Here is a 21,481-nt window from a genome sequence, read left to right on the forward strand (position 1 = left end):
GCACATTTACAGTGCTGGTTCTCAAGCTACGGTCCCGTGCTGTATTTTCTACTCAGTTTTACTATCGGAAGGAACTGGGCCGAGAAACTAGTTTCATTGTGTCCCAGTTGTTAACCTAAACTGTTAACTAGAGAAACCACTTTATAAATATCGCGAGAAAGGGTCGTTATTAGTATTTTCCACGGCCATTACTTCGCTTCGCGATCTAAGAACGACTTGTGTTAACCTGAAACCTACTACAGTGTCCTCATTATTTTAGCCTAGCTGCAGACTATGGACTTTTTGTCAGCCGATAATTGGGTCGGGCTGTACTCATTATCATGTATGAAAGTGCGTACATTTATTACACCGATTTGATATCTGCCGATTCTTCATACAAATTAAAATCGGGCTTAACTATCGGCCAACTAAAAGTCGATGGCCTGCACCTAGGCTTAGCGCGATGGTATAGTTAAGATATTGAGCATTTAAATAAATAAAAATACAATATGAAATATAATGCGCTTTATTAATAGAAGGCACCACAATACCTGACATCTAACATCAAGCTTAAATCACTCACGAAAATATTTGACTAGATAATTTCTCTGCAACTCCGTATACCGCACTATAGGAACCACTTACAATTTCTTCAAGTATCAAGTACTATTAATCATCTCATAATTTGCGCTTATCATTTATTTCATTATACAATCACAAGGGATTAAAATTATGCTATATTTATCACCCTTAGGCACTCAAGAACACTTAGAACTCTCCTTATGAACTATCTGGTCCCTATCACATAATTTTCAACGTTCTTATGCATAAATAGGGTTGCCATCGGTCCGGGTTTCCCCAGATTTGTCCTAGTTTAGAGGGCGTGAGGTTTTTTTTTGTTGTCCGGGTAAAAAAAAATTAAGTCTTAAGCCAATGCCGGGCGACGTGACTAAGTTTTATAAAAACCTGTTGACTGTTGACATATCCGGGTTCTGGGCTTCAAAATCCGGGTTTTCTCGCGTCTTGTCCTGATTTCCAAATTTTAGAGATGGCAACCCTAAGCATAAGTAAATAACACACGTGGTTAAGTAAAATGCATCGTAAAAAAGGCATAAACGTCACACGTTTAAGGCAAACGTCACAAATACTTTCACCATTATCTTCAACGTGCGATGGTGAATGAATTTCAATGAACCGACCAAACTATTCGGTCGTCAAACGAAGAATTTGTGTACAAAATTACAAAATTTTATTGCACACCAAACGAATGCAGTGCGATAAATTAAATTCTATTATCAGCTACACGTACCATAATAATTCATACATAGCAATCACACAAATTAATTGTTATTGATGAATATAAATTAATAATTATTTATGGAATAAATGCGGGTGATCGATCGATATGTAAAATACGTCATCAATACCATAGAGATCAAAATAGTTTTTTTTTCTTTCTTAACGGTTCTCTTTCTTACCGGTACTCTTCAAACTGCCAGTATCTCCTCCGGCGTGCATATTATCCTCTTTTGTTTGATGTCTAACAGATTTATCGTCAGCTGATCTTAAACGGTCTTGAAGGATCTCGACGGTTCGATTCAGGAGTTTGATCTCCTCTTGTAAAGGATACACTTGCATGTTCATCTGCATCAGCTCTTTTTCATGGGCAAGTTGGAGAGTGTGTAGCTAAAACAAGAGTTAAAACATACATTATAATGTATTAGATGAAAAGTTTTGTCTACATTTTATACATAGGTCTAGTACACTATACTCTGATTTTTAATTCGACGGAATTTTGACATTTCAGAAGTGTTGCTAACATTGAAACATTCCCACTAAGAATGGAGAGCATTTTCACAAATTAAAAAATAATCCTTTCTTGAATTTAAGGTTTCACTTGAAAAACTAAGGCTTAAAAATGTACTGATCATTTCAAAATGGTTATTTGAATTTTTATTATCATATTTTTAAAGTTACAAAAAAAATTGGGAAATTATTTTTCTATTACTGGACTCCCTGGCCAATAATCCATGGGTTACAAACCTTTTTTATGACAATCCTTTTGTTAATAAAATCTTAGCTTCATAAAATAACCAATTTAATAAGATGCCAATTTTATAATCCAAGTTGATTATGATGACGATAATGATGGTTGATGATCAATACATATTTTCGTTTATGATAACATGTTATTTTACTGTGTTAAAAACACGTTTTTTTCTATTTAATCTCTAAAATGTACATAATAATTAGTGTACACTGATTTCACAAAACAAACAATAGTTCATTCTTGTAAGTTGTACTTGATGAAATTTCATTTCATATTATTTATTAATAATTCAAAGCAAAAAAGGCTTATTACCTCTGAATTGTCAAAAAATGACAGCTGTCAGAATTCCGTCGAATTAAAAATCGGACTTTACACTTAACTAAGTAAGTGCCTGAGGTATGGGAGCGACACGGGAGGGGTGACATTGACATTTATGACGTGTATGCTCACAAATCTGAAGCATGTCTTAAGTAGGGATGTTATGGATATGAAGTTTCGGTTATGGATACGGATATAGGAATAATTATTATACCGGTTTCGGTTACGGTTACGGATATCTGTGCTTTAGAATGCAATTTGCAATAGTTTACATCTGGCCGCACACTTTACATCTAATAAAAAGTAATAAAAAAAAATGGATACTAGATGGCATTATAAAGGTAAATCATGCCTTTACATAATAATGCTATACAAAAAAACAATTTAAACTGCTTACATCCGAAACTATCCGAAACTTTTGAATCGGTTACGGTTACGGTTTCGGATATTTTTTTATTTCGGATATACGAAAGTTTCGGTTACGGATAAATAACCATAACATCCCTGGTCTTAAGTCTCAAAAACACCATTCCATACCGGCTAAGGCACTGACTGAGTTAAGAGACTAGATCTAGAGATCCTATAGGTTGTAAACTCACATCTTGAATCCTCTTCTTCTTCAGCAAGATAAACTCTTCGTTCGTTCGCTTCAAAGAATCCAACAAGCTGTTTCGTTCAAGCAATATTACTTCTTTCTGCTTTTTCATCTCTTCCAACTCGGTCACCATTTCAGTGTTCATTCTTGCCAAAATGTTTTCTGTAGACTTATTTTGCTTTAAACCTATCTTCTTTTGAGGGTTTATGTGAAGTAGCACTGAAAAGAAAATTAAAATGTATAAACCAGAGCTTGAAAACACTTTATAAGTAGCCACTGGTAGATTTGATTCTTACCTTCTTTTTCTTTTTGCAGATTCCGTAAATTCTTCCTTAATTCTTCTGTTTCTCTGTTTATCTTAGCAATAGTTCGTTGTTTTACAGTAAGCTCTGCTTGCAAGCCCTTAATTGTGGCCACTAAATAACTATCTTCTTTCAACTTATTCAATAAAAGCGCAGAATTCTGCGACAGTCTGCTCACAGCTGACGAAGCTCTGTCTGGTTTTAAAAATGTTTGTGTAGAAATTGTGTGTAAAGGCCTAGGCATTGTTTGGACGGATGCATCAACCATATTGGCTTTGCCTAACTTATTCTTAAGCTCTGTGTTTACTTTACGATCTTCCATTAGCTGTCGCTCTACGTCAATAATATGGTTTTCATATTTCACTTTCATGTCTCCAAACTTTTCCTGAAGCGTTAACAGTATACCCTGAAAATGATCTTCCTTGTCCTTCAGTTCTTGTTCCAAACGGGCGATTCGTTCTTCCAATAACTTTTTCTTGTTATCTTCCACTGTCGATGACTTTGAGGCCACTGAAATAATAACGTAGTTAATAAAACCATCATTAGAATTATGGTTACTAAACCATAATTAAAAACTTATTTTAAAACCTATGGATTAACGAAACGCACCTATCAAGGCTGATACAGAATCAGGATGTTTCCTTCTCAATATCAGCTCCATTTCTTTGACCTGCCTTTGAAGATCATGAATTACAATCACGTCTTTTTCATGTTGGATAGTCAAGTTCTTTCTCTCGTTACGTTCTTTATTTAACTCTGCCATTATTCTTCCCTCATTTTCTTTAGCCGCTTTGAGTTCCATATTTCTGTTCTCATATTCTTTTCCAATTCGACTGATAAACTTTTCGCATTCAGCTAATTTCAAATCGGCAACATGTTTTTGTTCGTTGATTTGATCGAGTTTCTTTCTCAGAACTTTATTGTCATCGGTTAGTTGAACATTCAAGAGTTCAATGCTTTTAATTCTCTCATTGGTATCTTTTAGCTCTTCAATTAAACCTTCGTGTTTACAGTTCATGTTCTTTTTTGGTGAGTTTGTAACAAATCTTGCAACTTTACCGCCTTCTCGTTTCTTAGTATCGATAACCCCAGCCGAATAAGGTCTCGATTTTGGTTTGCGTCGATTTTCATTATTTTCTTTACCAGCTTGCTTGGTATTTTGCTACGACAAGAAAGACAAATTATTTATTTTCTTTACAAGGTATAAGGGACAGAGCAAGAGTTTAGAGACCAGCCTTTCCCCTACTTGCGAATTCATTAATGGATTTACCTCCAGTAAACTCATAAATATGGCTCTTTTAATTTTTTTACGTCGAGGAGTAAAAAAGAAAGTAACTCGCCGTGGAAGTATTTTCGTAGAAAATTGTTCATATTGTATTTTATTCCGAAAACTCACTTTCGACGCACGAGTATCACCGTAGAACACAATTAGCTAGTCCTATTGAGATAAATTACCCATTAGAAACGTGTTTACAGTAAACACGATTTGTCATCAACGTTGAATAACTGCAACTTGGGCCAATGACCGAGCCATGGCGTCTCAACCTCGGCCACGAAGGTTGTCATTCTGGTTCCAAAACAAATACCTAACGATTAGGGACACGAAAAAAGTATCGATACTTTATGGTATCGAGTAGGTTTCTTTTCGATACCGATACTTTTGTACTCGATAACTTGTATTCGATACTTTTACTTACCAAGTACTTTTGACAGATATCGTATCGAATAAATTACTTGTTTTTTTATTTATTCATAATTTATGGCAACATTTGCAACGCCATCTTGTTCAATCTTGCTGAAGCTTTCATTCATAGAGATAGTTCCGTTGCCGGTAGGTTGCCGGATTCACATTTCATTTGTTTAATTAGTCTATGGTTCATTGGCTGTACTGTAGCTGTATGGACTTAGATCCCTTTGCCTAACCTCACGAAAAAATCATACAAAAAAAACTCTGGTTCATTCGTTCGTTGTTGTTAACTGACAGTTGGTTGTTATTTATAACATGTTGATATTTAATGATTTTCTTGCATTATTGATAAATGATAATTGACTTATTGATATTTCAACCTATTCAGAACAGCACTCACAATTATTCTGTGTTTGTATCGGGATTTGAATCAGTGCAATATCCAAAGAATGCCGCCTACCAAGAGTGACGTTTGGCAGTATTTCGTCAAGATTAACAAAGATGAGGTGAAATGTAAGATTTGTTTCAAAACTTTAAAATCGTCAGGGAATACGTCAAACATGAATAAACATTTAAAGAAACACCCTAATTCTGATGCCTCAAGGTAATTTTTTTTAATGATTATATGGTCCTTATTTATATAACCTAAAATTTGTTTTGTAGTCATTTAATAGGCGCACGAAACTGATTATTTTATATTATTCTTTTTAGTGTAAAAGGAGATAAAAAACAAACGACGATGTCGACGATTCAGAAAAAGTTAGAACTGTCGAATTTAACGAGTCGTGATCACGAACCCCAACCATCAACAAGTACATCGAAAGCACCTGAATCAGATGCATTGCTAACAACTCCTTCACCATCTGATGTCGAGAGAATTCCAATAGTAATCAGTGGTGATGGTGAGTTAGAAGAAACCTATGCACCACCTCCAAAAAAAAGGCAACTTTCAATTGTACAATCAATGGAACGAAAATACTCTTATTTGGATGGAGGAAAAGATTATTTGAAACTCTGCAAATGTTTGCTTTATTTTATTTGCGTTGATAAAAGACCGTTTGACATTGTGAAAGGGCGTGGGTTTAAAAAATTGATGCATCAAGCATGTCCATCATTTAAAATTCCTCATGTAGATACCCTTAAAGCACAATTCGAACACTTTTATAGTGTAATGCGTTTGAAAATAGAAAATATATTTGACAATGTAGATCACGTGGCATTAACCTGCGATATTTGGAGTGAGATGATGACTGTTACCAGTTATTTAGGGGTTACTGCTCATTATTTGCAAGAAGACAAACTGGTGTCACGTTGCATAGCTACCGTTGCACTGGATCAGCGTCATACTGGTGATTTTATCGCTGAAAAATTAAAAGAAATTTGTGCAGGTATACACATCAGTTTGGATAAAATAACTGCAGTAGTTACAGACAATGGCTCGAACATGATAGCCGGCATAGCAAATTTTCTAGAAAAGAACAAACATTTATCTTGCTTTGCTCATACAATTAATCTAATTGCTGAATCTGCCATGTCAGTCAATGATTTAGGAGCATTAGTAAGCAAGGTACGAGACATTGTAAAATTTTTCAAGAGCAGTGTAATCCTCAGTGACTCTTTACGTCAAAAGCAAACTGGGTCTCAACCTCTCAAACTGATTTTAGACGTGAAGACTCGGTGGAATTCCGTCTATTATATGCTACAGAGATACATTGAATTAGCACCAATAGTTCATCAAATTTTGATGTTAAATACAAAAGCACCACCCACACCATCGGCTGTAGAAATGCAAAATATTAAAACATTGATTTGTATTTTGAAACCGCTGGAGTATGTAACCAAAGAGTTATCAGGTGAACAGTATGTAACCATTAGTAAAATAATTCCGATGGTGAACTGTTTGAAGACGCAGATTAATACTATACCTATGGCTGTAGGTGATGGTGATGATCCCCATGGAAAGGTAATAGATACAGTAAAAAAAGAAATCCTAAAACAGATAGAACGCCGATTCGGACATATTGAAGGTAATTATTTGATTGCAATGTCATGTTTGCTAGATCCGAGATTCAAGAATATCCATTTTCAGGACGCTAAAGCTTGTGCAAAGGCAATTTCTTCACTGAGAAGATATATAACAACGTCTCCTAGTGTTATCGGCAGCGATCATGACAGCGATTCCTCTCTTGAAACAACTTACGATTTTTGGAGTCACCACAAGAAATTAGCTCACACGAAAAAGCGAAGTAAAACCAGTGCTTCATCACAGTTTGAAAATAAGGATGAAATAAGCCATTATTTATCTACACAGGTTTCGCCACTCTCTTTGGATCCTCTGAAACAATGGGAAGACATGAAAGTTGTTTTCCCAAAATTATATAAATTGGCACGAGAATTTTTATCGATTCCTGCGACTTCAGTGCCCTCAGAAAGATTGTTTTCGAAAGCTGGAAGTACAATTACTAAAACCCGTAACCGCCTATCGCCAAAAAGGCTCGACAAACTTCTTTTCTTGAGCGATTGTACCGAGGAGGAATGGGATTTATAATATTTTAGATTAAAAAATTGTGGCTTTACTTACAGGTTGTTTTTATTTATCTTAGGGCTGATTTATCCATCGTAAGGTATAAGTTAACAAACCAATAAAGTATAACTCAGCGAATCAAAGTTGTCTACACCTTCATATTTATAATAAATGCATAACATAAAGTGACACTTACTTTTAATCATATTACACTTTATTGGTCTGTTAAGTGTTATCAGACGATGGAAAAATCAGCCCTTATAATTATATATGTACCATTTGTTACTTTTTCATTTTCTCTTACTGTATGAATGAAGGTACAGACGATACTTACTGAACTGACTAACATTGACAAACTAACGTATGGCGTAGGCCCTGCCTGAGAAAAGAACTCGATACTTTGAGGTATCGATACTTTTGTGTCGATTCTTTTACGAGTACGATACTTTTTTATCGATACTACTCATGAGTACAGTATCGATACTTTCTATTCGATACCGTGTCCCTACTAACGATGCGGCGCCAGGGACGTGATTTCGGCAAATCAGCCCAAGTTTAAAATTAGAAACTCCAACAACAAAGGATCGGTTGGATGAAAACAAGTAGAAAATAATGCTCAAAATATTGTACATTTAACACATTAATGTTAAAAAGGGAAAGCGAAAACTGAAAGAAATTGTCGCATGAAGTACGGAGTAGTGCTAAACAGAAGTTTGCTATGAAAGGTCGTCGACAAAATCCTCTCATGGAGCTAGACTCTAGGTAGAGTCTAGTCATTTTAGCAGCTAATTTGTAGTTTAGTTAGATGCTACAGGAAAATAAAATTCCCAATTTCCGATTAGGAACTTTGATAATTTATATCTGCTTACGAAAACTTTTTAGCTACGACTATGGTGTGGACATCCCACTGAGATCATTTCTAACCACATTTTTCTATCAAACAGGCACATGCCGTGTGCAATCCGCGTAATATTTTCCTCGTGATATCTAAGTGTCAAAGTAGAGTTGGAGCTTAAAAGGCTTAGCGGCTGCGCCGGCGCATCAGTGCGGTCATCGGTGCGGTCAGTAGCCATGGGGTCGTTGATGCAAGCGGTAGTCCTCGCGCTGGCGACCACGACGTTCGTGCTCGGCACACCACTCGTCAACGACTTAGAGCCAGGGCAAGGTAAGTTTTTGTAAACACCATAAATTTTGGAGTATTTAAAATGCTAATTATTACCTATGTCAAGGACTTTTTTTATGTAAACCATTTCAATTCGAATAGGTGATAAACTTTAAAAAATATTTAGCTTCAAAAACTGTATCACATTATTTGATGTTAATTTAGATTCTTAATAATAGATCTATAACCTGAACCATTAAAACAAGGCGATATAAATCACAACTTCTGCGCATACGCACTTCCACAATAAAACATAAATTATTTCGTTTCAAAAGCTACAATTTGCACCGTACCGATACATTTTTGTCACAAAAGCTTTATTCCCAAACTATCTATAGATTAATTAGACTATCTAACACTTATCTAAAACGATTAAACAAAAAATATTCTAACAAGAAATCTTGCGTCCTACTTTTCCGCTAACTTGATTCAATATGCGAAATGAAATTGAATATCTAGCGCTACAAACTTTTACATGTAATTTAAATACATAGCTAAATTAATTTTAATTATGTAAATGACTGTATGTGAGACGGTTTTCACCGGATTTTGTATGTTAGGGTCGCTGTTTGACCTAAATGATATTAACAGGACAAAATAATAATAAAAATGCAAATTATGTTATTAAACTTAGATGACCCAGGCTTCTAGACTTTTATAAACATATTTTGGAGTTTTATACTTTAAAAACAGGCATACAAAACAACCAAAAAATACAGGGCCTATCAAAAAATTTACTCCTAAAAATGAAATGATTAATTAAAAAGCGGAAGAAACGACAATACACGGTAACATTGTTCTAAAACGAATACCTATTCCGGGCGTACAGTCGCCTTCGATATACGTGATCGAAATCGACGATTGAAAGTTGCGGAAACTGTTTACGTATAAAAATGCATGAAGATCAACTCGTTTAACAATGCAAAAGGGCTGTGGCACTCTCAAAAAGTTTGTTTTTGTCGTGCAAGGAATCCAAAATGAGGTAATGAAAGTTCGCTATTAGGTAGTTTTAAAAGTACCGTTATTGTTACATTACTGGTAGCTGTGAACTCAGGTTAAACTTGCAATTTATTTAATTTATAGTGGTGACTTAATAGTCTTCCTTGTTAAGTCTAATTTAGTCAATTTTAGTCTCTATTAAACACTTTTTTTAATGGTTTTTGACCAATTTAGTTTCATTTAGTACCAGCCATTTCTAACTAGTAACGTAAAAGAAAGCACATTTTCATAACAACACTAATTTCGCAAATAGATTCGGGAAAGTTTTACGCGCTCTAGCGACAATTTAATCAATACATTCATGGCATTGACATAACAAAAGCCGCAACACCTGCAGGACGTTCAAAAATAAATAATTCCTCATTCGATCCGAGATCAGCGTGGAATGGAAATCACGGCAAGGCCAGAGAAAGTCATTAAACATGTCACAGGACGGACGGGGCTCGCATTTAAAACATGTTTCTATTATCAATGACTCTGGGGCGATGTAATCAGTGCGTGTACAATCGCCTTGGCAAAACAATAAGACTTGCCACTATTAAAGTACCATAAATCACTTTACATTTGACCGATATATCCATTTATTAAATTTGATAAATCTATTATACTTTTCAGTGTGAATAAAGTACTCAAATACGATACGAAATATTGATAAAATAAAAATTATAACACCATGAACAGTTTAGGCGTTAAAACTGTTCCTTTCTTATATTTTTCCAATGTTTGTCCTTGAAAGACGTAAAGAGTTGTAAATGTTACGGTTAATGTGATAAATTGAAAATTATTAATAATAACCGGTTATTATGAATAATTCCCGACAGTCGCGGTGAAAGTGATAAATTAATCACATTTAACAGTGATTATTTAAGAGCCATTTTACATTTTCGTGCGAATTTCTAAGATTTTGGAAGCATGAATTACTATCTTAAGCAACACCCAGAGATTATTTAATAACTGCGAAAGATAGGTCAATCCTTGGTGTTGACCATTAATGAAACGGATTTACTAAAACTCTTTTGCTTAATTCACAGTGCCCCATCCCCCACAACCATTTTACGGAAAAATTGCCGCAGACTCATTTTCAAAGTCCTGTATCTATTATTTATGCTCATATAATAAGCTTAAAAATATATAGTAATCATCGGACATATATTCTTGTAGTCCATTAATGAAATAGATTCTTGAATTTCATTACCATTATTGAGTAAAATCTAAAAATAATTTGGCAAATTTGAAGATTAACGTCACATTTTGATCGTGGTTTTTGGTTTAAAAACACAACAATAACTGCAATAAAAGTATCCCAAAATAAAGAATATTCATTGTAGAATTGATTTCTACAGTTATTGTTTAAATATTAGTAACCACTTTGTCAAAATATTGATGTGAATATCAGTATAAATTACAATGCGCAAGCCGACATCGATTAGTATGGCGCGAGCGCCCGTCAAGGCAGGACCTGTGTCATTTTTCCCGCCGTGACGTTTACGTGCGTTCGTGTCGTAAAGCGGTGATTTGTACGGCGACCAAATACATTTGATACTATGCCGAGAGGCTGTTTCGAGTCGGCAGGCCGAGCAGAAATTGAAATGATGAATTTTAATTTCTTTGACGGATCTGGGTGTAACTATGTATAACATGTAGGTTTCATGTATTTAATTTAATAAATAAATTATAAAAAAGTATATCCATTATGCTAGCACCCTTAACACAAGCATATTGGTGGCCTACTTTTGGACTAGATGGCGCTGTGAAATTGTTCAAAGATTTGTTTATTTATTTATCCGCTTTGAGTTTTGTTTCGTGAAGAAGAAAAAGAAGCGGTTTGTTTCGAGAGGGAAGCTTTGTTGTTAAATCTATACTAATAAAAGAGGAAAGATTTAATTGTTTGTTTGTTTGTTTGGAGGCAATAGGCTCCGAAAAAAAATTCTCTCACGATTTAGAATCCTAATTTTTTTCTATGTAGGCTATAAAATATTTTCAAAAACTTTAGTACAAAATCTTTGATAAAATTCGACGTTTAATAAATAAATTAGATAACATATTAATACTTTTTTTTCAGTACGATTTTAGTACTTGTTTTTCAGAAATTCTACGATTTAACTAAACTTCTAGTGTTTATATTTTATGCATAATTTATTAACTTCTAAAATATACATTGATAGATGACGTGCTTCGTATTTTATTAAAATTATTACCTGACTATGTTAAAAAGGTGTGGAATGTTATTTTGGAGATAACTTGGTTCCATAGAAATATACAGGGTGGAAACGTTAAGTGATCTCACTCGATTATTTCTTAACTATACAAGATATCGAAAAACTGATTACTGATTCTGAAAGTGCTTCACAAGCTCTTTCAAGTACCAATAATAGGTTACATAATAAACTGGATCTATCCGAAAATTAAATGTTTTCAGCCTCCATACTAAATGTATGCCAGTCAAACAAAATTAGAAGTTTTTTTTTTTATTAAACAATAAACACTTAAAATTAACTCGTAAATTGCATTCTTATTTAAAATTATTCATGGAAAACATTGGTTTTAGGCTTTACTTGCTATAATAATATTATCAAGACATGAGTGCCATGACTGTGGCTGTACTAAATGTATGGAAGCTGGAAACATTGAATTTTAGGATGGACACAGTTAATTTTGTAACCTATTATTGGTATCGTTGGAAAGAGCTCGTGAAGCACTTTCAGGATCAGTAATCAGTTTTTCGATATCTTGTATAGTTTTTAATATTATGAGGTTTTACTAAATGTATGGAAGCTGAAAACAATGAATTTTCTGATAGATCCATTTAATTCTGTAACTTATTATTAGTACCGTTGGATAGAGCTCGTAAAGCACTTTCAGGATCAGTAACCAGTTTTTCGATATCTTGTATAGTTTAGAAATAATCGAATGAGATCACTTATCGTTTCCACCCTGTAGAGAGATGCTAAGTAATGCGCTGAGTTCGAAACTCAGTGTCGTATTAGAAATTCACACACACAAAGAAATCAAATTATGTGCTCATTATCCACAGCGGTATCAGTATTCAACGTTCGAATAATCTTTAGTACTATGCAAGCAATATAAACTGTTTACATAATGACGTCGCTACTGTCATCATTGCTTTTCACATTTCCTTTTAGTTTCTGTGATCTGTGCTTGTTTCTAAGTTGATATCAATGAAATATTCCTTAGTACTTTTGATTTAAATTATTTTTTTTATTTTGACACGTGTTTGAAAAATCAAGGTCAGATTACAATAAAATAACAAGTGAAAACGTAACATTGCATTGCAACTCGCAATTTCGCAATATTGATGAGGAGATTCCATTGGAAAGTCTGTATTCATTCCTAGGATTCCCCCCCCTAACACCATCAAATTCAAGAGAATTCAAGAGAGTGCAGTTTCCCATCTCATGCTTAGGGACCACGGTTTAAAATAGTGTGGTTGCATAGAGCCTGCAACGGGCAACCGCGTGCGCAGCTGCTCATACTAATTTTCGATAAAAAGCAAGTGTTGGCGCCCTCACGAGTTTTAGCGGAGTTCCATATGGTAGCGGGAGTAGACTTAATGGAAATCTATGCTTCTCCGACGACCAGTTGTATGTGGAATACTCCAGAGTATGCGCACACAATAGCCTGGTTATGCTGGCACCTGAAGGAAAAACAAAAAAACATTGTTTACAAAGAAATCTGCGGCAGGTGTAGTGTTTTAATTTTGTTTTAGAAAGATCTCATAATTTTGTAAGTATTCAAATATTTAAACATAATAATTTGTAGATTTTATATCAAAAAATATAATCATTTATTTTAACAAAATTATTTTTCTTAGAATATTTTAATTCTATTAGAACCATTTTCCACTTCATCGCAGAAGAAGTCGCGGGCAAAAAGCTAGTATGAAATATGTAGTATTGCCCGCGGCTTTACCCGCTTGAAATTTAGTTTGTCACAGATCGTCATAAATTATAGCCTATACATTGTTATTCTGGTCGCGACGCCAGGGATGGATAAGCGTCGCTGTCGCTGGCGACAGGGTCTTCTGGTTCAGGGTTCATGGCGTAGGTCTCAGGCAAAATGAAATCCACTCGTAGAAATTAATAAACTCAGTGTATTCACGAAAATAATTACACACAGCACTAGAGTCGTATCGGAACTGAGTGAACCAAAGGTCTTGCGATAGGAACTTCCGACCCGAGTGATAGTTGAACACAGACTGCCTAGTACTGCTGTACTGTACTGTAAAGTTTCATCAAAATCTGCTCAGTAGTTTTTACGCAAAAACTACTGAACAGATTTTGATACTACTTTCACGCGAAAGTGTAACAAACATCCACACAAACTTTCGTATTTATAATATTAGTAAGACTAGTAAGAAGTAAGATAGTAAGATGCATTATTTTAGTTATTTGTTTACTTATAATAATATTTATTTATTTATTTCTTAGCTCTGTCTGATAATGGATCTGGAGGAGATGCAATAGCCACCTCCGTAACAAAACAATAGAACCCTATGGAGTTTGGGCTTGTGTGATTCGCCTTGACGAATATTTCGTATCCAGGGTCCGATGATGGAGCTGTAAGGGGGCAGATTTTTTTTTCACTATGTGACTGTCTTTATTTTGTACATAATATATATTTTACATATTATACCTATTCGTGTTTCATTATGAATCGAAATATAAAAGACTTATTAAACTCTATTAAAAATTTAAATTAATTTATCAAGTTTGAATACCTCATTCTACCTTAAAATTAATAACTTACATCAAGTCTTAATACAGTCACGGCTCAAGATTTTTTTGTCCATTTCAGCGTTCTTTTTACTCTTTTGACGTTGCGTTGACAGCTTTTACCTAAATTCGCGCGGAATATTTTTGTGAAATGGCTCTTAATAATTCAACCTTAGTACTAACAAATTTCATAAAAGAGAACAACATCTTGTGTACGTGCTCGTGTACAGCCAAACTTTTGAACGTTTTGATATCATATATTAGTATAATTTGGCATAATGAGTTTGGAATGTTTTTTGCATAATATTACTTTTCCATGATGCATATAACATAATGTTTTGATTTAAAGTGAAAAATAGGTTAAGGTGCGGCGGGGGTGGCCCTTGGGCCACCCCTAAGCCGCCTATTTAGTTTTATACACACATAAATGACCTCATATTAATCACATTTACCAAATCATGCGGTAATTATTCATAATAACCGGCGATTATTCATAATTTTCACATTTATCACTTTGACCGTAACATAAACATGACTAAAATCCATTCAAAATACTTCAACAATATTTTCTCCCTTTAAACTTTTTGGCCCAGCTAAAATGATAGATCAAGTAAACAAAAGAATCACGCGGTAATGCCATCAGCTCATTACAGATTCATGAGATATATCCTGAACAGCCGCAAAAGGCGATTATGATATGCAATTGCACTAGAGGGGTCTAATCGCGTATCATAGAAACACGGTAATAATAGACAATGGATCACGCTTAGCACAAATAGTTAACTAGCTAGAGTATCTGAACAGCATCACCAATTTGCGTTCCACATGAAATAATTATCTTTTTACATAAATGCACTATCAAATCAAAAAATAATTATGTCTCCGCGGAAAATTCTTGTATAAATTATCGTTCGTAATAAATTACAACTGAAGAATTTACTAATTTAGTCAACTGATAATGTAACTTCTTTTTAAGGATTGCTTTCATTTTGAACAAAAGCTAAATTTTCAATATTTTACAGATTGGCCACCTAGAAACTCTGTGAGACAACCGTCTGAAATTGCTGAGTCGGAAAGTGAAAAAGTTGTGAAATCACCAGAAGTTCTAGAAAAACAACCGACTAATGAGGTTCAAAATAACGTAGAAGATGTTGTAGTTATCGAAGCTAGCAAAGAACCTGTAAATGAAGTACCGCCTGAAGTACCACAAGCTGAACCTTTAGTAAATGCACAGAGCGAATCTGACAGCGCGCAGGTCAAAAGTGGGAATCTCAAAAATGAAGTGGAACGAGTTGATTACACTGGGGCTCAAGTTTGGAAGGTGTCTACAGAAAAAACCGGCGTGAAGCAACTTCTTCGACAATTGCGCCGTAAAAACTGTGAGTAAATAAATGCTAAAGATAACATGATGAATAAAAAAGTTAACAAAATGCTAATGTACATTTATAATTGGGACGTGTAAAAGCGCTTTTTAAAGCCTATTTGCAAAAATAAATGAATTTTATGAATTTTTTTATTTTAATTTCAGTGATTCAAACATGGGCTGGCAACGGTACCTATATCGATGTTCTAGTAAAACCACACGCTGTGGAAAACGTTACGGAAGCCTTAAACAAGGAAAATATACGTTACGTCATAGTAATTGAGAACCTACAAAAGATGATTGATGAAGAGAATCCTCCGCTCGATGAAAATGAAGCTGAGCTCCAGGACAGGCGAGGTGTGTATTATTTTTACGGAAGGGTAAAACTCTGCGATGTGAAGTGCTCATTAAGAATTGTGGCTGCGAAATTCCGTAACCAATATTCCAAGGGTGGTGTAATTTTGTTGCAGCTAGAGCTTACAATTTTTGGCGTTACAGGGCCTCTCGGTTTGGTATAATGGGAGCCTACATGGGCTACAATACACTCAACGTACCCATGGAGTATTGGGCGTATGCGCACTGGGGTTCGTTGTTAGAATCAGGCTGTATGGCTATGTGTGTTTGTGGCTAAATTGTGCCTATTTGTCTGAAGACATAGGGAATAATGGTTTCAATACGAATTATGTTCCAAGCAGAAAAACTTGTTTTTCTCTAATAACAAACTCTTGTGCTCTACACTACTATTCGAAATGTTAATAAATAAAATTAAAGAAGCTGATATCAACTCTACAATGTGTTTGGTCACGCCGCCTACCTCACATTACCTACCTTTCGATAAAAATCTCTTGAAATTCACGATAATTTTGATATTATGTTGTTTAAATTTGAAGAATTTCTTTTTATTTTTCTTAAATCCTATGTCCAACTCTCATCCAATGTTGGTATATTGGACACATAGATCTAATGTGTGGCGGAAGTAGTTAACTCGAGTGTAGTCTGTGGAACAACTGTTTTAATAACAGCCTTTGCTGAATACGATAACCAATGTTATTGGATTATTTTAACGTAACAGTGCATGATTTCTTGTGATATTAACACTAGAGTACACGCGCGGACTACTATAGTAGACCAGGGTAACATTTTACGCTATAACTTTTTGAAAACTTGCGCCAGAGAGCTGGCATTCCAGGAAAGCCTCGTTTACTAAATTTGTCAGTAAGCCAGTAAAGCTTGGGTCGCTAGCGTCTGCGCACTTTTCTAAAATTGGCCGTCAAAACTGCGAGTCTACTCAAAAGCCCGAAATCACTCGACAAAAAAATTATGAAAGACTTGCAATAATTGCATTTACCCCGTGTTCCAGGCAGTAGAAAGTCTTGAATACTATGACAAATAAAAAACTAATCATATTTTTTCAGTAAATTTTTTTTTGTTAACATTGGTCTCAGAGTGCAATTTTGGTACAAAAAATTTACAACTTTTAAATCTGATTATAATGTTTGATCCCAAATATTTATATAAAGAAACTTTGATTATAAAATAACTACAATAAACACTTTTATCATTTACATAGTAATTCTATTCATAAATTGCTTAAAAACTGATTTACAGTGATTTTAATTTGGCTTACCAGAGTAGGCCGCGCGTGTATTCGTGTAAAAAAAGGGGCGCGTGTACTGCAGTGTTAATGATGTGAACTAACACTGTCAATGTATTTCAGTGTCTAATAAAACTGAATATTTTGTGAAAAGCAATCGTCACTGACCCAATACTTGTTTTATTATTATTATTTTAAACATAGTTCACCAGCAAACGCATTTACTTGCAGGACACCGAATGAACTGGAAACAGTACCACAGACTGGAAGACATCCATGGGTTCCTGGACTACCTGGCCAAAACGTATCCTGCTCTAGTCAGCGTTAAGACTATTGGAAAATCTCACGAAGGTCGAGAGCTAAAGGTAGATTTTTTAAATCTAAATATAATAGTTTTCTAGATCAGCGGTTCCCGAATGGTGGTCCGCGGAACCCTGGGGTTCCGTGGAAAGGCCGCAAGGGTTCCGTAAAAAATATTATCCCACGTTTCGTGACCGACGTTGTTCGCTCGCCCCGACTTGTTTACGCACAAGGGAGGGGCAGGGCGTGCGGGCGGAGTAGTACGGGGGTTCCGCTAGGAAAAGTATAATCAATTAGGGTTCCTTGGCAAAAAAAAAATTGGGAAACCCTGTTCTAGATCGCTATTCCAAACTAAACTAATAAGTATTACAAGTAAAATAAATTACAGTTATTGACGTGAAACTGATGCCCGTTTTCACCATCAATCCCTAATTTTTGACCCCTATCTAAACAAAATTCCTGTTGTGTTACCATAGAGGTCGCTTAAAAATTAGGGATTGATGGTGAAAACGGGCATGAAACAACTATCCAGCTCGAAACAGAGCAACTTGAACTATCTGTAGAAAAAATAGCTCTTGAGAGACACTAAGTTTTCACGATCACCAACCCAAATTCAAATCTTTTTTAACAGCTACTCCGCATATCCGACGGCAAACCAACGAACAAAGCCGTGTTCATAGACGGCGGAATCCATGCGCGTGAGTGGATCAGTCCAGCAACCGTCACTTACTTCATCAACCAGATCGCAGAGAACTTTGACGTGGAGTCCGATGACATCAAAAACATCGATTGGTAAGTCATTATAATGAGAATCGCAATGGAATGATAGCACCAGAGACATGAATCCAAAAACCACCAACAGAGAAATTCGAAACTAAGCGCGATTTTGGAAACTAATAGGGCTTACTCCAACTCTTGTGTAGCCAGGATCTACAACTTTAACGCCCACAGGGCTAAGTTAGTCGCAGATCATTAGACCGGCAAGAATCAAATTAAAATGAGAGTTATTCAAAACTCACCAATTAAAATCATATTCATGAATTCGAACCTTGAAAAGACCAAGACTTAAGTAATACATGTTTCCAGGTATTTCCTGCCAGTTCTGAACCCAGATGGTTACGAATTCACACACGTGGGAGACCGTCTCTGGCGTAAGAACAGAAGAAGTTCCTACGGAGTACGACAATGTTCCGGAGTAGATCTCAACAGAAACTTCGGGTAAGGATGTCAGACATAAGTAGTAAATCAAGTAAAGTGGTCGAGTTAACTGCGCACATGGAGGCCGTGACGTCACATCAACACTAGTACGGGACGAGGCGAATGCGAGAAGATGTGCAGGTGCGAGTGCAAGGAAGAGTCGCGTTCCAGTGTGGTGCGCAGTTAACTTGATAGGGTTGTACTAAGCACAGAATCGTTCACTTTTCACGTCGTTAAAACAATTTAAGGTTTATTTTAATTAAATTTTGTCTTCTTTTCGAACTAGATATCGTTGGGGCGGCAAAGGCACTTCGAACAATCAATGCAGCGAGATATACCGAGGACCGCGCGCCTTCTCCGAACCTGAATCAAAGGCTATTTCCGTAAATATCTTTATCTATTAAAATATTTGTTTACTTCATCATAGCACAAATTAATTGCGTATTTTATAAAAATTGCCTTGCACTTTATCAATGAGTAGTTAGTTAGCTAGTTGGGTTTTCCCAATACTGATCATAACAATCAAAAAGTTTAATTACAATAAAATTAATGATTAAACTAACTAGTACTTGACAAAACAATTGTTATCGTACTTACTGTACATACTCATCAGAGGAAAAATAATGAGTAACCTACTAAACAGATTTTTTAATTATACAAATTTAAAATTGAGTAACTTCAAAAGTTCAAATACAAATATTATTGAACACCTTGAATTTTTTTTTTCCAGGATTTCTTCAAGAGCTCTGCTGCCAATTTCACTGCATACCTGACATACCACAGCTATGGCCAGTACCTCCTGTACCCATGGGGTTACGACAATGTTGTGCCCCCAGACTACAAACAACTGGATGCCCTTGGCCAGAAGATGGCAGCAGTAAGTAGAATATTTTTTCCACTATCACACTACAGGAGAAGGACAGGAGACTATCACAACAAGTCCTATCTTTGTATAGTTTTTTTTTAAATAGCTTTTTTTATGCTAGACAAGGCAGGTATTTAACTGCAATCGCACCTGGTGTTAAGTGAGATGCAGTCTAACCAAGTTAAAAATTAAAACCAGCTGTAACCAAGTTAAAAATACCAATCCAATACAAAAAGTTGGTGCCCTTTATTTTATTATACCTCTCAAAATATCTCTTTAAATATCTTTATCAAGTTTTGCTTAAATTCCTTAATTATTTGTCTGTAGGTCATTGAAAACACCAGCGGCTACAAATACACAGTAGGAGCGTCAAGCAATACCCTGTACCCGGCCGCAGGAGGGTCGGACGACTGGGCCAAAGCACAGGGAATCAAGTACTCGTACACCATTGAACTCTCAGACACAGGACGCTACGGCTTTGTATTACCCACCACTTATATCGAACCAGTGGCCAAGGGCTCCTTAGCAGCACTAAGAGTTTTGGCCGCACAAGTTAATAAAGAATAATTACAATACATGCCATTAAGTTAATAAATTAGGATAAGTAAGTTATTTTAGAGTACTCAACCTAAAAGCAATAAATGGTTATTGTATGGAAAATGTTGCATTTTAATTCACAATTAAAATAATTCCTACATTATGTGAAGAGTTCAAAGAGAGATCAGAAAGTAGGTACTAACCTTATGTGCCAAGTTACAATTTTGATCTTGGTTTTCTGTGGGTTTGCTAACTTTGATTTGGGGTATGACAACCGAATTGGATACACTGCCTGGGATACTGCTGCCGGTCACATCAGCGACAGGGCTACTTTTCAATAAGTTTTCCGTCTCTAGAGCAATATCTTCTGCTCTCTTCAAAATCAACTCCACATCATCCATATCCTCCTCTGCCATTTTATTATTATTCCCTATTCCACCAGACAGTTTGTTTATCTCAGTAAATATCATTTTTATCTCTTCATCACTGTCTTTGTACGCTTCGCAAGTCTTTTCGAGATTGAGAAATTCTTTTGTAGAAATACTGTTTTCATTAGATGCTAATTCAACCAGGTCTACCATGGCGGATTTAGACATGTTATTATTAAATTAAAATAACAACAAATTGTCTTCAATGCTACTTTTCTTTTTTAATAAACTTCATTCATGTTATTTTTTCCCAATTCTTTCAAAGCGATCAAACATTTAATTTTTGTTGCCAGGCAACGAACGACTACGATTTTGACATTTATTAGAGATTGCAAAAACCGGAAAATTGCAATAGTTTTATTATTTCATTTATTATTGTCACGCACGGTCATTGCCATCGAGTAGACAATGTTAGAGACGGCTTATGATTTATTTTAGTTAGTACTTATTATTATTTAATAATTAATTTCTGCATAATATTATAAATAAAAGCTGGTTTACGATTTGTATTGGAATGCATTGTGGAGGACATAATAGTAATTATAAATTTTATATTTTTTATGACTTAACATTATAGGAAATGGTTACTATTTTTTATCGCAATCATAAAAAATCTATCCTATTACAAAAGCATTCAAATAAAAGTTCTTACGTTTCAGATGGAAACACGAAAGAAACAAAGTAAGATTAAAATAAAATCTAGATGTAGTACCTACCTCATAGTGAAAGTCATGGTATACTTTAGTGTAATATGATTCTACCACTATTGTTAATATTGGGTAACTTGTGATATAAATTATTTTTAATTTTTTGCTATTGATATCGTACTCTTTCTGCTAAGTATAATT

The 21,481-nt window shown here is 35.1% G+C and overlaps 3 protein-coding genes across 4 annotated transcripts; 2 read left to right on the forward strand and 1 right to left on the reverse strand.

Moving 5' to 3' along the window:
• Positions 1-489: 489 nt before the first annotated feature.
• On the reverse strand, positions 490-21,475 carry LOC135078937 (centrosomal protein of 162 kDa). Of its 2 annotated transcripts, none has more exons than XM_063973538.1 (5): positions 21,350-21,475; positions 3,854-4,406; positions 3,239-3,754; positions 2,947-3,161; positions 490-1,665 (listed from the first exon to the last, which is right to left on the reverse strand). In XM_063973538.1, exons 2-5 carry the CDS (start codon positions 4,260-4,262, stop codon positions 1,438-1,440), a joined length of 1,368 nt encoding a protein of 455 aa, XP_063829608.1. In that variant the 5' UTR covers positions 4,263-4,406; positions 21,350-21,475; the 3' UTR covers positions 490-1,437. The 2 variants fall into 2 exon arrangements, with proteins under 2 accessions (XP_063829608.1, XP_063829607.1); XM_063973537.1 differs by lacking the exon at positions 21,350-21,475 and adding an exon at positions 20,409-21,342.
• On the forward strand, positions 4,844-7,511 carry LOC135078938 (E3 SUMO-protein ligase ZBED1-like). The gene is made up of 3 exons (XM_063973539.1): positions 4,844-5,535; positions 5,643-6,958; positions 7,021-7,511. The coding sequence occupies exons 1-3, from the start codon at positions 5,381-5,383 to the stop codon at positions 7,026-7,028; spliced, it is 1,479 nt and encodes a 492-aa protein (XP_063829609.1). The 5' UTR covers positions 4,844-5,380; the 3' UTR covers positions 7,029-7,511.
• Positions 8,481-20,328, forward strand: LOC135078946 (carboxypeptidase B-like). The gene is made up of 9 exons (XM_063973547.1): positions 8,481-8,620; positions 15,372-15,728; positions 15,878-16,069; positions 17,538-17,671; positions 18,238-18,398; positions 18,693-18,824; positions 19,090-19,186; positions 19,534-19,680; positions 19,996-20,328. The coding sequence occupies exons 1-9, from the start codon at positions 8,527-8,529 to the stop codon at positions 20,233-20,235; spliced, it is 1,554 nt and encodes a 517-aa protein (XP_063829617.1). The 5' UTR covers positions 8,481-8,526; the 3' UTR covers positions 20,236-20,328.
• Positions 21,476-21,481: the final 6 nt, after the last annotated feature.

Source organism: Ostrinia nubilalis, chromosome 15 (assembly GCF_963855985.1).
Source record: "Ostrinia nubilalis chromosome 15, ilOstNubi1.1, whole genome shotgun sequence".
Classification (NCBI taxonomy): Eukaryota; Metazoa; Arthropoda; class Insecta; order Lepidoptera; family Crambidae; genus Ostrinia; species Ostrinia nubilalis.